Below are 14,245 nucleotides of genomic sequence, written 5' to 3' on the forward strand. Positions count from 1 at the left end.
CCCAAATTGCATCGACGTTGTCCGAAAGTTCCGAACGTTTAAAAAATATTCACTGCGAATCTTCAATATGTCAGCACCCAGTGTCCACCCACTTATTTAGTAATTTTGGTAAAAACTCACAGAACTTTATTCAGAAAGTCAATGTTAAAACATGTATAAGAGCAGCTTTAAATGTAATCTGTGAAAGTGGACGAAGTGCACATTTGTATGATACTAGTGTAATAACAAAGATTTAAAAATATCATGAATATCATAACACAGAAATAGCCAAAAACATATTGTTTGATTGATTGTTGGTTGTTTAACGTCTATTGGCAAGAAGTTCATGCATGTTCAAGACGAGAAAAAGTTATATAATTGCCTGCACAGCCAAAAGGACGCCCCACTTTGGCAGGTGTTTTACTGCCGGTCAGAAGGAGACCAAGTCGGGAAGTGATCATATTTCTTTCCCCAATCACCCTTTGGGGATACCCCAATCACCCTTGGCAGGGGATATGTAGATATCTTGACCTATTGCGTGTTAAAATTAGATTGAATTAAAGTTTTAAGCTGAAACCGCCTTAATCCACACCTGAGAGTTCAGATCACAATTGCTCACCTGACCAATATATTTTTCAAACGAAAAGTTCTACCTTTACCAGCGATTGTTAATTGTCCTTTCTTACTATCTGTTTTTTTACTTTTTTGATTTTCGGAGGTCGTGCCAGACTTTAATGTGTTAGCCACAAACAACTTAAATCAGAATGAGATGCATTTACGCAGTTATATTTATTTTCATGGGATCCCAAGCATACAGTAATACGGTACAGAATTCGGCTAAATATGTAGGTTGCAAGTGAGAAATAAATATAGACACAGAGATACAAATTAATAAACTAACCTTTCGCTTGAAACAGTATTTCTATCTTTCATTACGGATATCACACCTCACCTGCCGACTGCTTTCTTGACCATGTCATGATGAAATTGTGAAAGTGAGTAAGGGATGTTTTGGAACTTCGATTATCAAACAAATTGATTATAAAAACCGTAAATACAATGTAACATTTGTTTTTACTTTAACTGCTAAAAACCTATTATATTTGTCATCAAACGCAGCTCCACGTTTGACACCTTCCTTTGAAATAATTTATAGAACTTTAATAAACCGTAGGTCAGTTGATTAGTAATTGCGTTGATTCTGTTAAACTGACTGTTTTATCTACTTTGAATGTTAAAAAAGATTTAATGGTCTCTTCTGATATTTAAATATGTTGAAGTCAACCCATGCTTTGCAAATTTTAGGGGGCACACGCCCACCACGCCCCCGCCTTAATCCGCCCCTGCTTGGAGGATAACACAAAAATAACTTAGCATGGGTGCCACAATTTCCTGAGAATTACAAGAAAAACATAATATTAGTCATGTTAGTATCCCAAAAACAAACTGATATATTCCGAGAAAAAGATTTTTAATGGTGTTATAGGTGTTATACTGCTTAAATTAGTGTAACAGCATACAATAATAAGGTTTAAGGCGTTCATAATTAATAAAAGAACACGCAATCTTCAGAAAATCGATTTTTATATCTTGTATGCAAATTCCTTGGGTTGCATTAATGACAGGATGATTGCCCGAATAGTGACTGGACGGTTGACCAGATGAGATATTAATAGTCATAACATGTTTGTTATTCGGTAGCTTTTGTTAATATTTATAGACTTTAAAGATATTAAACTATATTTTATGAAAATAAAACGAAAAAAGTGAAAATAATTATTTTTGAGTTAAAAAAGTTGACTAGCGGTACTCACACTCGCCGATATACGGCAACGCTATATATATATTCAACTGGTCGACAACAAGTCATAGGCAGATGCAAAGGGGGGGGGGCCCTAGTTTCATGGGAAAAATTTGGTTGATTATATAGGGAATCACTGAAGCATGACTAGGGAGGGCGGCACCCTTAGGTCGTATACTAATAATTTAATTTTTGATGTAACGCGTCTTCTGATTGGCTGACGTTATTTTGTTATGAGCCCATAGACATAATTTAGTCATGTGACCATGACGTCATCAACGTTTTTTCATGGTTTTCTATGGTTTAAAATGAAATTTAGAATTAAATTATAAGAAATGACTGTAATATTTTTTCTGTCTATTCGAAATAACATAAAAAATGTGGTGCACACTGTTAAATAACCCGCTACGCGTGTTATTCAGTGTTCACCAAATTTTTAATGTTATTTCTTCATAGACAGAAAAAAAAATACAGTCATTCCTTACGTAATATATTTATTGGAATCTCACAGATTCATTAATTTCATGGACAGATATTATTAAAAAAAAAGAAGAGATATTAACACTTGTGTCGATCAGGTCAAAATATTAAAAGCATAATATTGGCGAATGTTGATTCTGTCCGGTCAACTTTTTTTGCTGAAATAATTTTTTTGGAAGAACAAGCACCTAAATCGTAAATTACTTTTTATTTGCAAATGTTTCTAAAATAAAGCTATGCCATTGTCTTCATTTTTTTGACAAAAATTTAGTATTTTGTATTAACAAGGAATTTGCATATGTAACAAGTCATACAAATCAATTTTTTGAAATGAAATTGCACTTTTATTGAATAAAAACGAGTACTGTCTTTAATTAATATTCTTTAATATTGTTAAAAGTAGTATAACACTATAGAAAGTAGCATAACACCATAAAAAGTCTTTCTCAGGATATATCAGTTTGTTTTAGGGATATGTTTTTTCTTGTATTTCTCTGGAAATCGTGGTACCAGTACCAAGTAGTACCCTGCCTGGCTTGTGATAATTGGACCAAATGACATTTTCTATATAAAAGTTGCATTACTATCTGAGAGGACATATCAGTTATAAAGTTTGGGGGTCCAACATCTTTGAATTAATTTGCAATTATAGGTGTAAAGTTTTCTGGTTTAGCTAGTTGATCATGTTGATAGGAACTTGTAACATGTGTAAACAATCAATTCAATGATATTTTCTATAAAGTTGCAATATACTATCAGTACATATTAGTTTGATGACTATTTTAAGGCTGTGCTCCCTCAGGTCATGGTTCTGCATGCAAAGTCTATGAAGTACATAGCAATGTTGCTGTCTATCAGATTGTCTTTTTCTGAATTTTCTGCTTACAGGCGAGACATATCTCTCTCTGTGTCAAGGTCAACAGTTTATTATGTTAACAAGATTAAGTTCCATATCTAAAACTGACATTGTTTTTGTGTAAATTTAGAGTATTTTAATTCTAACATTGTCAAATTTTCAGAATGTTAAATGAATGTACATATATCTGTTGATAAATATTGGTGTTGCATGCTTTGACAATGTTTGATAACATTATTGTTAGCTGTTCACTTCCTTATAAAAGTTTTTATTTAATGAAAAACAAAAGTGGTCAAATAATGATTGAATCTGTAGTTTTATAGATGTCCTTCGTTTTGTCCTTGTAGTTTTTTTTACTGTTTTTATGTCCTTTGTTCATGTTGTTTTGTCCTTGTAGTTTTATAGAGTTTTTATGTCCTTCATTTTGTCCTTGTACATGTAGTTTTATAAGGTTTTTATGTCCTTCGTTTTGTCCTTGTAGTTTTATACTGTTTTTATGTCCCTCATTTTGTCCTTGTAGTTTTATAGAGTTTTATTTCCTTCGTTTTGTCTTTGTAGTTTTATAGAGTTTTCTCATTTATTTTACATACTCTGAAGATTCCCTTCCTCTCCTCTTGATATGAAGAATTCAGTGTAGTGAAACAGTGATAGCCATTTATTTTGTAGTGAAGTAAAATGCAATGGTTGAGGCAGAGCCATGGTTTGACGTTGGCTGTGATGGCAGGAGTTATGGCTTCCTTGGGATCAACATTTGCTAAGTTGGCTATGAGTGGAGACATTGTACTGTCTTATTGTCTATTATTAGCAGGAAATGACAAGTGTCAACAGGTAAGCTATTATCATAATCTTAACCATCCATCTTCAGAAACTGGATATGGATACTGATAAATTGTTATACAGACTTTATAGGATGTTCAGTAAAAGTTACCTTGAGAATAAAGTAGATGGCATTTTTAATATTGGATTGACTAACAAATGCGTAAAAGGTCTTCATCATATATGTAACAGTAAGTGCCACTGTAAATTGAGAAATGAATGTTTTATTTTAGTTTTTTTTTCATATACTTTTTATGCCCCACCTACAGTAGTAGAGGGGCATTATGTTTTCTGGTCTGTGCATCCGTCAGTTCGTTCATCTGTTCGTTCTTTCGTCCATCTGTCCTGCATCAGGTTAAAGTTTTTGGTCAAGGTAGTTTTTGATGAAGTTGAAGTCCAATCAACTTGAAACTTAGTACACATGTTCCCTGTGATATGATCTTTCTAAATTTAATGCCAAATTAGAGTTTTGACCCCAATTTCACGGTCCATTAAATGCAGAAAATGATAGTGCAAGATTCAGGTTAAAGTTTTGGTTAAAGTTTTTGGTCAAGGTAGTTTTTGATGAAGTTGAAGTCCAATCAACTTCAAACTTAGTATACATGTTCCCTATGATATGATCTTTCAATTTTTAATGCCAAATTAGAGTTTGTACCCCAATTTCACGGTCCACTAAACAAAGAAAATGATAGTGTGAGTGGGGCATTCGTGTACTATGGACACATTCTTGTTTTTAAAATATGTCTATTGTACATTTACAAGTGATATTTCTATGTACGGTAATTGTATGTAATGGTGTGTATGTTACTTTTCAGATTAGTGTAACCATACAAGTGATATTTTTCCTAAGGATATTTGTATGTTACTAAATGGTGTGCACTTTACTTTTCAGATTAGTGTGTACATACAAGTGATATTTCTCCTAATGATATTTGTATGTAATGGTGTGTATTGTGTATGTTACTTTTCAGATTAGTGTGTACATACAAGTGATATTTTTCCTAAAGATATTTGTATGTAATGATGTGTACTTTACTTTTCAGATTAGTGTGTACATACAAGTGATATTTCTCCTTATGATATTTGTATGTAATGGTGTGTATGTTACTTTTCAGATTAGTGTGTCCATACAGGTGATATTTTTCCTGATGATATTTGTATGTAATGGTATGTACTCTACTTTTCAGATTAGTGTGTACATACAAGTGATATTTTTCCTGATGATATTTGTATGTAATGGTGTGTATGTAACAGCCACTATGTTCCGTCAGTTAATTTGTTCCGGCGGAACTTTTCAACTAGTTATTTCGTTCCCATGGAACTTTCCAACTAGTTGTTTTATTCCGAGTGCAGTCTAAAAGTTCCGGAAAAAAATAGTTAGTTGGAAAAGTCCCGGAACAATGTAGCTAGTTGAATAGTTCTGGCTGAACAGAACAACTTAAGTTAGCAAAATTTAAGTTGTATTTCATAGCTCACATAAAACGGAAAAAGTTGCATTATCAAGCAAATTTAGTATTCATAGTACCCTCAAGAGAGGGAAGAATACCCCCTCCTCATGTGGGTACTTTTAAAAATATCAATTTCAGATTAATGTATAACAATAAATTAGAACTTATTCCGTTATTTTAATTTGCATCAATTCTCCAAATGGAACTTTGTGACTGGTTGATAAGTTCTGTTGGAACTTTTGGGCTAGTTTGTTAGTTACGGTTTTGACTAATTTGGAAAAAAGGAACTTTCTAACTAGTTGATATGTTCCGTTGGAACTTTTCAACTAGTCACTTTGTTCTGGTGGAACTTTTAAACCAGAGGAAGAACAAAGTAACTGGGGCTTAAATTAAAATATTGTTTGTTTGCAGTTTACCGACCGACCCTTGAAAATCCTCCCGACTGTGAAAATTTTATTGCTCTAAATTTGAAGAATTTTTTTTTAATACTTCTGTTGACGCGATCCGGAACTTTGGGTCCTTTCCGGAAATGATTTAAAGTCTGGGTCAATTTTAAGGTGGCACGGTAGTATTCGCATTCCAGAATTTAGGTTGCTCTTTTGTGTACCCTACCTAGGTTAATGTATCTAAACAGTGTGATTGGACAAAAAATACAGTATCAACTGAACATACTTTCCCAAACTGAGGGATGAATCAGGTGTAGAAAAATATGAAATAATTTTACATACAGATGAAAATGAATTTTTGAGAATTTTTTTTAATTTTGTATTCACTGCACCATAAAAGACCTAAAAACACTAGTGGCCTTAGGTATTTAAATATAGCAAAAAAAGTAAACGGTCATGATACATATTCAAATTCATTTCTAAATAGTAAAATGAAAGTACTTCAGTTAACTGTGAATGTAGAATTTTTTGCAGTGTTAGAAAGTGGTGAAAATTCTAAAAAGGCTATCATTATCCCTATGGGCCAGGAAATACTACCGTGCCACCTTAAGGGGGATATATATTTTTACACTAAATCAATAAAAGAAATTTTTTTACCTATGCAATTTGTAAGTTTATCAATAAAAATTTGATTTAGGGCAACTATGATAAAAACAAGCCTTAAATTCCACCCTGAGAGTAAAAATTGCTGATTCAGCAAATTTTGGCTGATCTGTTGGTAATAATGTACAAATTTACCTAAAAAGTAGGACTTCATTGTTATTATGTAACTTTCAATATATTTTTAATTATATAGGCTCGGTTTAACTTTTCGCAGTGTCTGACACATGTGCAACCACTGGAATTTGAGACGCGACATTCTTTGATTGCATGTACATCCTATTATTTTCACCGAAATAAATAAATTGCATAATTTCTTATTTTTTTCAACACAAGTACAGCTATACTAGTTTTCTTCAGGTTTTATTTGTAGTTCTGAGGTATCATGACACCAGTAGGAGCATTTTGGGAACCAGTAAGTGGTTAAGGGGTCCTTACTTATTCATTTAGCCCTCATATTTGGCTGAAATAGAGATAGCAATAGGGGTTGCTTTACATTGACAAGACATTATTTTTGACAAAGAATGTAATTATAATGTTATATCAGCATGATTAAATGGTTTATTCATTTTCCATGCAAATGCCATTAATTGTTAAGATTTTCTGACAGTGAAAAGCAAAATAAAGGCAATTTGATTATGTAAGGGGACATAATTTAACTTAATGCATACATGAGAAATAGACAAACAGTCAACTTAGAGATGTGTTCTAGTACATGTATTGTCAAAAACATTTTAGAATAATAGTTAACTGTAATCTAAAGACTCTTGTTGTATTGCCTTTATAATCTGGAAATGCTTAAAGTAATATAAGGCATGCTGTAAAATGTGGAATGGACTTTAATATCATTTTTCATGATTTGGTGCTTAAACTGTTTCTTTTAGTCAGATTAACCATAAATAGAGTTGGCAATCCAATAATTCCTCCTGAATCACCATGTTTGACTTCTGTGTTTTGTTGAAACGTCATATATTTGGGTTTTGTGCACTCCTTAGGTTAAAATGGTAAGATAAAAAAAAGTGAAAATCTGCCAGATGGGGTAGGGTTGTAATCTTTCATTTTTTTTTTGGTAAGAAATGAGTGCAGACAAGTATTCTTTATTGTACTATGTTCAAAAGTAAGAAGTCTATGCATCATAGGTGTCATGACTGGTTTCAGGTTTGTTATGTCTTGGTTAAGGTGGCACGGTAGTATTCGCATTCCAGAATTTAGGTTGCTCTTTTGTGTACCCTACCTAGGTTAATGTATCTAAACAGTGTGATTGGACAAAAAATACAGTATCAACTGAACATACTTTCCCAAACTGAGGGATGAATCAGGTGTAGAAAAATATGAAATAATTTTACATACAGATGAAAATGAATTTTTGAGAATTTTTTTTAATTTTGTATTCACTGCACCATAAAAGACCTAAAAACACTAGTGGCCTTAGGTATTTAAATATAGCAAAAAAAGTAAACGGTCATGATACATATTCAAATTCATTTCTAAATAGTAAAATGAAAGTACTTCAGTTAACTGTGAATGTAGAATTTTTTGCAGTGTTAGAAAGTGGTGAAAATTCTAAAAAGGCTATCATTATCCCTATGGGCCAGGAAATACTACCGTGCCACCTTAAGACAAATAACAAACAAAAAAGTTTATTAGTAAACTGTTTATACAGATTCAGGCACATGTAATGATGTGTGATGATATCATTGACGATGATGCAGCGGATATTCATAACTGACACGATAACCATTCTGTCTCAAACAAATCGGGTACAGAATCTGTGGAGCCTGACTTTATGGAACCAATTTCAGTGGTTAAATAATTCGACAGCAGCTTGAAGTATGGCATATTTTCTACAAATCGTTGTGAAGACGACAAAGATGAAACCACTCCTCCGTGACTTAAATCTTCATGGATATCTGTAAACACGCCTGTACGGAGGAAGGGCTCATTTGAAATGTTAATGGATATAGATCATGCCAAATCAATAAGAAGTAACCCTAACTACACAAAGATGTAGAGAAAATGAATGGTTAGCTTGAAAAATAAATATACTCTTTCTATATTAAATCTATCTTCGATTGCAATGAGTATGCTCCTTTAGGATACGGGGGGCTGCCCCACTCATTGCAATTTAAAACTCTTTCTTACAATATTAAATATACCCAAACTGTGTGGCCTGTGTGAATTCAATTAAAACATGTCCTTAGGAGCTATGCTGCCAATTTTTTTTTATGCATTAAAAACATTTCAGTACAGACCATTTACTTTTAATGGGGTGCTATGGATTTCACCCCAAACTTTAGATTTCTTTGGTTTTCATTAAAGCCTGGCAAAAATATAACCTTATCACATATAATTAAATATTGTTAGAAATATGAAAACAGTCGAATGTCTTGATACTTTTTTTTCAAGTTGCCTTTTTTTCAATTGAGGAAGATTCAATGGTTTGTTTTTTTTTTTATTAAAAATACACTCTTTAATACATTGTCTTATAAATCTTTAATATCTACATTTTTCTGATGAAAATACTCTACTCATGAAAACATTCTAGTCAAGAAGCATACATGTCTGACAGTCTGAATATATTTCTTTAAAACAGTTCTAGTCATAATGACATTCCTTGTTTATAAGTGTTCCAGTATTTAATAATTATACCATATTTTATGTCATAAATTGGATAATGACACTATGTTAAAGTTTCAGTTTTGGTTAAAAAGTTTTTTATCTGAAAATGCCTGTTCATTTGATGTTGGTTTTCAGCATGTCCAGTGTTTGTTGTTTTAAAATGGTTTTTTTTTCTTCACAAGAAACTTCGTTTAGTGTAACTGCTTGTTTAAACTGTATTTTGGCTGATAAAATAAAATATTTTTCCTACCTACCGACCCTTCAGTCTGAAGGTACAGTCGGAAAACTGCAAACAAACATATTTTTAAGGTTGGCCTGGTTAATAAGTTCCTCCGGAACTTTTCGGCTAGTTAGTTATTTCCGCCTGGAACTTTCCAACGTCCGAACAAAAGAGCATTTACATGTACTCTACTTTTCAGATTAGTGTGTAACTATAAGTGATATTTTTCCTGATGATATTTGTATGTAATGGTATGTACTCTACTTTTCAGATTAGTGTGTACATGCAAGTGCTATTTTTCATGATGATATTTGTATGTAATGGAGTGTACTCTACTTTTCAGATAAGTGTGTACATACAAGTGCTATTTTTCCTGATGATATTTGTATGTAATGGAGTGTACTCTACTTTTCAGATTAGTGTGTACATACAAGTGATATTTTTCCTGATGATATTTGTATGTAATGGAGTGTACTCTACTTTTCAGATTAGTGTGTACATATAAGTGATATTTTTCCTGATGATATTTGTATGTAATGGAGTGTACTCTACTTTTCAGATTAGTGTGTACATACAAGTGATATTTTTCCTGATGATATTTGTATGTAATGGAGTGTACTCTACTTTTCAGATAAGTGTGTACATACAAGTGCTATTTTTCCTGATGATATTTGTATGTAATGGAGTGTACTCTACTTTTCAGATAAGTGTGTACATACAAGTGCTATTTTTCATGATGATATTTGTATGTAATGGAGTGTACTCTACTTTTCAGATTAGTGTGTACATACAAGTGCTATTTTTCCTGATGATATTTGTATGTAATGGAGTGTACTCTACTTTTCAGATTAGTGTGTACATACAAGTGATATTTTTCCTGATGATATTTGTATGTAATGGAGTGATGTGGACATTCTTTACCAAGTCTTTACAGTACTGTTCATCATCAGTGGAGGCTACTGTCACTAATACAGCTTCTAACTTCTTGTTTACAGTAAGTCAAATATATATGACTTGTAAATAGGTAGTATTATAAAAATCACAAACTAATGAGATTTTTATTGTCCATGAAATTATACTTTCATAAAAAGTGAAAACAATTATTCAACAAAGACAGTTTAAAACACTTTATTATAGAGCAATAACAGGAATTCAAGAAAGAAGAAAATAATACTTTTTACTTATATCAGTAATCTATAATGTCCAATGGATATAACTCCACCTTGCGAATTATTTATTTGTGCCAGTGAATAAAAAATAAGTATTATCTGTAACTGTTTTGTGTTGAATAAGTTATCCATCAGCTAACAAAAAATTGATATTTTCTGTTGCAATGGCACACATGGCTGCAATGATGCCACAACAGTTTCCATTGAATACAATCTTAAATCATATACACATTTATTCTCTGAAACTGTATTGCCTGTGTTTAATAATCAACATTGTCAGGAATACTTTATAGACATATTTTTTCACACCTTGACGGAGTCCCAAAAAATGAAAATTATTATCTATGTTTCATATTGTGTCATAATTGTATCTAATTATTCCAAGTAATTTAGTGGCAAGTGTATACCAACAATAATTACCCTCCTCTTTGAATGATGTTTAATTACAAAATTTATGTAAATTACACTTTATGGATTAAAAGATTAACCCCCTATGTATTTATTCTACAAAAGTACTTTATAATTTGAATGTTGATAAAGGAATCAATGGGAAATCTTTTACAGCAGTATTCAAAAACAGACGAAATATCATTTTACTAACAATACTTCATTTCTTTAACAGGCATTTGTAGGTCTGTTGTTATTTGATGAAACTTTGACATTGCGATGGTGGTTTGGATCTCTATTAATCCTGTTAGGACTGATGCTGATAAACAGAGGAAATCTGAAGGATGAACAAAGGAAAGCAGATACAAAAACAGAGTAGTCGAATGATGTTTGATGATTGTGACTCAAAACAAGAAACAGCAGATTAGTCAGTCAAAGTGTATTAATATGAGCATAAGATGGATGACCTCATAACCAAAAGCTGATGATCCACATGACAGGATGGAAATTCTTGGGGACCTCAAAGCATAGCTATTATAATTGACTTGATTATGACTATACAAATGCAGAGTAATAATTGGTATTGAACTTGATGGAAGAAAAATACAGAACTTAAATTATTGCTTTATGAATTTTATGGTTATTAAATCAAACTGATTTATAAACAATGATTTGAATAAATTTATGAGCTAACTAGTGCCTATTTATATTAGTAGTTAAGTTTTAAGCTTATTTCTGTCTCTGGTAAACTTGTGCTGGAACACAAAACTAAAAGTTTAAACAAACTTTGCCTTAATCGAAAAGAAAATGTGCCATCACTTGAGATTTAAAAATGATTTATCTTAAAATAATTCTCATTTGCATCTTTACCAGTTTAGATAATGTACAGAAATTCTTTATCAGATAGAACTGGTGTTGTTTATTAATTTCCAGAGACATTTTTAACACACTTGGCAGATGATAACACAATTAAATATTCCACATTCGTATTTACAATATGGGATTATAAATGCTCTGTGAGTGTTAATTTACAGGAAAAAATTGCATTAGTTAAAGTTTTAAAATAAAGAATAACAGATCATTTGATATAAGCAAATGAAACAGCAGTCCATAAAACAAAAATAATTGAAGGGCTGCAAGAAAAACCCATCGAACTTGAGAAAGCAAGAATAAGGTGCTCCAGTAGGGCCAGTAGTCCCTAGGTCAATATAAACCCTAAAAAACGGGATAGAAAAGGGAGCTAACTACAGTGGTGTTTTGATGTTAGAAAAATTAAGAAAACAGAAACCCCACAAAACTGGAGGAGTTCAGTAAGCTCAGTGGTTCCTATTAAAGCAACACGAACTCATCTGAAACTAGTGGGTGAACTAAGGTGCTCCAGTAGAGTCACTGGCTTAGTAGCTCTAACAGTGAAAAAAAACCCCACAAAATTTGGGGTGCTGAACAATGGTGCTCAAGTAAAGTCAGTAGTTGCTGGAGCAACAGCATCTCCACCGTAATGGGGGTAAACTAAGGAACTCCAGTAGGACCAATAGCTCATGGGGCAACAGGAACCAAACGAACTCGGGTTGAACTTAAGAAACCCAGTAGGTTCAGTATACGTAGTTCCTGGAGCAACAGAAATCCCACAAAACATGGGAGGGTGTGTGAAATAAGGTGCTCCAGCAGTTTTAATACTAGTTGTTCCTGGAAAAACGGAAACTGGTAGTCAACTAAGGTACTCCAATAGGTTGTTATCAATATAAATAGGGGTGAACTAAGGAGCTTCAGTAGGACCAGTAGCTCTTAAAGCAACAGACACCCACCAAAAATGGGGTGAACTAACTTAAAGGTAATCCAGTAAGTTGAGTTATTCCTGGAGTAAAAAAAACACAAAACCTAGGGGTTGTTGTTTAAATAATGTGCTCCAGTAGGTTCAGTAGTTCCTTGAGCAACATCAACTCCACTAGTTCTAGGGGTGTGAACTAGGTTGTTTCAGTATGTCAGCAGATCCTAGAAAAACAGAAACTCCATCAAAACTTTGGAAGAACAAAGTTGCCTCTTAATAGTCAGTAGCAGAAACCCCACAAAACTGGAGGGTGAACTAAGATTCAGATGCTTCCGAAGGATCAGTATTTCCTACATGGAGGAACAGACGCTCCACAAAAACTTGGGTTAGACAAAGATGTCCCAGTAGGGATATCAAATCCTGGAACAATAAAAACCCGACAAAACAAGAGGGTGAACTCACTGGCACTTGTCTCAGAATATTTTTTTCTGTATATACTTTTATTCAACGAGGTATTAAGGTATATTGAAGAAAAAATTCTGAGACAAGTGCCTATGTTGCTCTATAGGCTGAGTAGTTCTTGAAAGAACAGAAACCCCACACAACTGGAATTGGAACTTACGTGCTCCTGTAGTCAGTAGTTCCTTTAGCAACAGAAAACCCACAAAACTGTGGATGAACTTAGATGCTCAAAAAGTCAGCTGTTCTTACAGCAACAGAAACAGAATACGGTTATCCAATAGCGTCAGTAGCAACAGAACCCCCACCCAACTGGGTGCTCAAGTAAAGTGAGTAGTTCCTGGATCAATAGGATCAACTTGGAGATTAAATAGATTGTTCAAATTAGGTCAGAAGATCCTGAAACAACAGAAACTCAAACAAAACTTGGGGTTAACTTAGGTGCCTCTGAAGGGTCAGTTAGCAGTTCCTGCTACTTACATTATGCAATTCACTTAAAACTTGAATTCTAGCATATTGTTAATGAGTGTAGAAAACAAACTTTATTAAGACAAAAGAGACGATTTCAGCTTCCCAATTGTGAACTTTCCAGCATGTCAATTAAAATTATCCAGGAGCGCCTGCATATAAAGTATTAAATATCCCAGTTGATTCGAAATTCCAGAGCTTCCTGTCAAAATTTCCTTGATAAAAGGTCGATATTTTCAATGAAGCTATGAACCAAGAGTTCCAAGTGGTGAAGTTGAACACATTCCTTTGAAATTTTCACGGATGCCAGCCAGCATGAGTTGGTTGACCAGTATGGAATCGACCACAGATGACGACGGATATGTTCCAATTGCCGTAACCAGAATCAAGTCTTCTATTAAACAAAAGTGCACATGCTGAAATGTCTCGCTCTTCAATAAGCATTTGTATTATGTTGATAGTCCTTAATATAATGCATTATTACAACTGTCACATAAACTTAACATTAACCAAGAAAACTAAACTTAGACCAATGAACCATGAAAATGAGGTCAAGGTCAGATGAACCATGCAAGGCAGACATGTACAGCTAACAATTCTCCCATACAACAAATATAGTTGACCTATTATTGCTTATAGTTTAAGAAAAATAGACCAAAACACAAAAACTTATCACTGAGCAATGAACCACGAAAATTAGGTCAAGGTCAAATAAAACCTGCGTGACTG

General features: G+C 33.1%; 1 protein-coding gene across 5 annotated transcripts; it reads left to right on the forward strand.

Annotated features, from left to right (window-relative positions):
• Positions 1-19: 19 nt before the first annotated feature.
• Positions 20-11,514, forward strand: LOC143080537 (transmembrane protein 42-like). Of its 5 annotated transcripts, none has more exons than XM_076256421.1 (4): positions 20-108; positions 3,783-3,944; positions 10,041-10,259; positions 11,057-11,514. In XM_076256421.1, exons 2-4 carry the CDS (start codon positions 3,792-3,794, stop codon positions 11,198-11,200), a joined length of 516 nt encoding a protein of 171 aa, XP_076112536.1. In that variant the 5' UTR covers positions 20-108; positions 3,783-3,791; the 3' UTR covers positions 11,201-11,514. The 5 variants fall into 5 exon arrangements, with proteins under 5 accessions (XP_076112536.1, XP_076112540.1, XP_076112538.1 ...); XM_076256425.1 differs by having other exon boundaries at positions 10,113-10,259; XM_076256423.1 differs by having other exon boundaries at positions 91-205.
• Positions 11,515-14,245: the final 2,731 nt, after the last annotated feature.

This window comes from Mytilus galloprovincialis, chromosome 6, assembly GCF_965363235.1.
Source record: "Mytilus galloprovincialis chromosome 6, xbMytGall1.hap1.1, whole genome shotgun sequence".
Lineage (NCBI taxonomy): Eukaryota > Metazoa > Mollusca > Bivalvia > Mytilida > Mytilidae > Mytilus > Mytilus galloprovincialis.